At 57.0% G+C, this 2500-nt stretch overlaps 1 protein-coding gene across 7 annotated transcripts in view; it reads right to left on the reverse strand.

The window, feature by feature from the left end:
• Positions 1-2500, reverse strand: part of macf1a (microtubule actin crosslinking factor 1a) — a 129860-nt gene that overhangs the window by 56648 nt on the left and 70712 nt on the right. For all 7 annotated transcript variants that reach the window (XM_080859317.1, XM_080859316.1, XM_080859313.1 and 4 more), the window contains 4 exons: positions 2309-2438; positions 1596-1795; positions 695-1226; positions 1-420 (listed from right to left, as the gene is read on the reverse strand). The exon at positions 1-420 is cut by the window's left edge and continues 581 nt beyond it. In XM_080859317.1, coding sequence (XP_080715443.1) covers positions 1-420; positions 695-1226; positions 1596-1795; positions 2309-2438 — 1282 coding nt within the window. The remainder of the gene's footprint in view (positions 421-694; positions 1227-1595; positions 1796-2308; positions 2439-2500) is intronic.

Here is a 2500-nt window from a genome sequence, read left to right on the forward strand (position 1 = left end):
TCAGCCACGGCTCCAGGTCGGCCCGGTGCTGCTGGTACTGATCCGCCCGGCCCAGCGTCTCCTTCAAGCGGGCCTGCCGCTCGCCCAGCCTCTGGCTCAGCTCGTCCCAGTCCTGCCTCAGGGTGGCCAGTCTGGCCTGCAGCGCCGAGCGCTCCTCGCCACCAGGGGGCAGCGAGGCCAGCAGGGTGGCCCCCTCGGCCTGGATGAGCTCGTAGGGGCCCCTGTGCTGGGCGACGCCCCGCTGGAACTCCTCGTGATGGGAGAGCAGCTCCTGCAGCGCCCCCTGCTGACAGGGCAGAGCGCCTGCGCCCGGCTGCGTGACCCCCTGCTGCTCGTCCAGCCAGCCGCGCAGCTCCACAAACATCTGCTGGAACTGCTGCGTGCTCGAGAGAGCGGCCTGGAGCTGCGACAGACCGTCCGCTGGAAAGGGGGAGCACAGAGATAAGAGATGGAGGAGGAGATGAGGGAGAGAAAATGGGAGAAAAAAAGAGTTTCAGAGAAAGAACTTGACTCACAGGAAAACACTCTTCATTCCAACACCACTTATCCAAATCCACACTTCAACCAAAAGTCACTTGTCACTGACACTATTTAGAGCTGAATGTAGCAGAATGGAAATGTAGCTGCTTAGTAGAGTAGTGTGTTATTAACAGACACACACACACATACACACACATACACACGTAACACTCACCAGCTCTGTCCTCCAGATTCTTGAGGGGTCCACTGACACTCTCCAGCCTCTTCTTGAGCTCGTCCCGGAGGTACGGCTCGGCCACGATGCTGCTGAGTTCTCCGCACAGCTGCTCCGCTTCCGCCAGCTGTCCTCGTCGCTGCTCCAGCTCCGCGCGCACCTCCCCCGTCTCCTGCAGGCGGCGCCGCAGAGCCTCGGGCTGGGCGCTCAGAGAGCCCTGCACGTCCAGGCGCTCGCCCAGCGCCCCCACCCGCTCCGCCAGCTCCCGCAGCAGCGTCTGCAGCCGCTCGCTGGTGCCCTGGGCGCGCTCGATCTGCTGCGAGCGCAGCGTCAGGCACGACGTCAGGCCCTCCCACTGCTGCGACACGGAGCCCAGCTCCGAGCGCACCTCCTCCAGCTCTGAGGAGCCCTGCTGCTGCCCCGCGGCCAGATCCTCACCGGGCCCCCCGCCGCTCGGGGACAGGATGCCCTCGGCCGCCTGCGTCAGCTGCTGGAACTGCGGCCTGCGCGTCTCAAACTCTCGCAGCATGAACTGAGGGGTCGGAGAGGAGAGACGGGTCAACACTGACAACAAAACTCCACCGTAGAACGCTCAACTGCTGTCATGAAGTACGGAAAAACGTAGGCATGCAGTGCAAGTTAATTAGCAACCATTTTGTCAGTGTGTACATGTGTGTACTTTGCTGTACCAGTCATTCCTGAATGCTGAGCATACTGAAGTTTATGCTGTGTGTGTGTGTGTGTGTGTGTGTGTGTGTGTGTGTGTGTGTGTGTGTGTGTGTGTGTGTGTGTGTGTGTGTGTGTGTGTGTGTGTGTGTGTGTGTGTGTGTGTGTGTGTGTGTGTGTGTGTGTGTGTGTGTGTGTGTGTGTGTGTGTGTGTGTGTGTGTGTGTGTACAGTACCTGCACTTGCTGTTTCTGTGTGTTGAGCATGTTGGGGTCGATGCTCAGTGGGCCTAACACACTCATCATCAGCTCCTTCTCCTTCAGCCACGGGCCCAGCTGACTGGCCGCCGTGGCAAAACTGCCCAGCCTATCAGCACACGTCTCCAGCTCCGCCTGCCTCTGTGCTGCCGTCGCATTGGCCTTTTCCCAGCGGGAGTCTGAGGACAGATTGATTGGCTGGTCAGAAACACAGCGCAGCTAGCATCACTTATGCTAATCCAACCACACTTGCTAGATGCTGGGTCAGTGAGTGACTGATGATGAATGAGCTATAAGTACCGAAAACAACTTTGCAAAACACTTACACACACACAAACACAAGGACACCACTGATCACTCATAGGAAACCATCATCACACACACTCACAGAGACTCATAAGAAAGCACCATCATTATTCTAGAGGACTGTCATTAACCTCTTTGAAAAGGCTGCCATTTGGCTCCTCTCCGCCTCACATCATCACACAAAAATGTCCCTCGTGATCATCACACACACACACACACACACAACCATTCCCATGGTTTTTGGCTGACATTGCATAAGTGATTCCACCCTACCCCATCAAAAAACTTGACAATACTTGCTTTGAGACATCACCCTCTCCATCACCTCTTTTCAGACAAACTCCCACACACACACACACACACACACACACACCACACACTCTTACCAATGTCCTTGAGCTGTTCCCTCCAGGTGTCTACCTCGGGGGAGTCTGGGTTCTCTGAGATCAGCTTCTTCAGGGTGCTCTTCAGCTCCTCCACCTTCCCAGACTGCTCGGCCAGCTCTGACAGCAGTGCCTGCACCACAGGGGGTAGACCACAGTTCCCCTCAGCATACAATATGTGCTTCATAGAATGGG

The sequence above is a fragment of the Sprattus sprattus genome, assembly GCF_963457725.1.
Source record: "Sprattus sprattus genome assembly, chromosome: 20".
NCBI classification, from domain to species: Eukaryota; Metazoa; Chordata; class Actinopteri; order Clupeiformes; family Clupeidae; genus Sprattus; species Sprattus sprattus.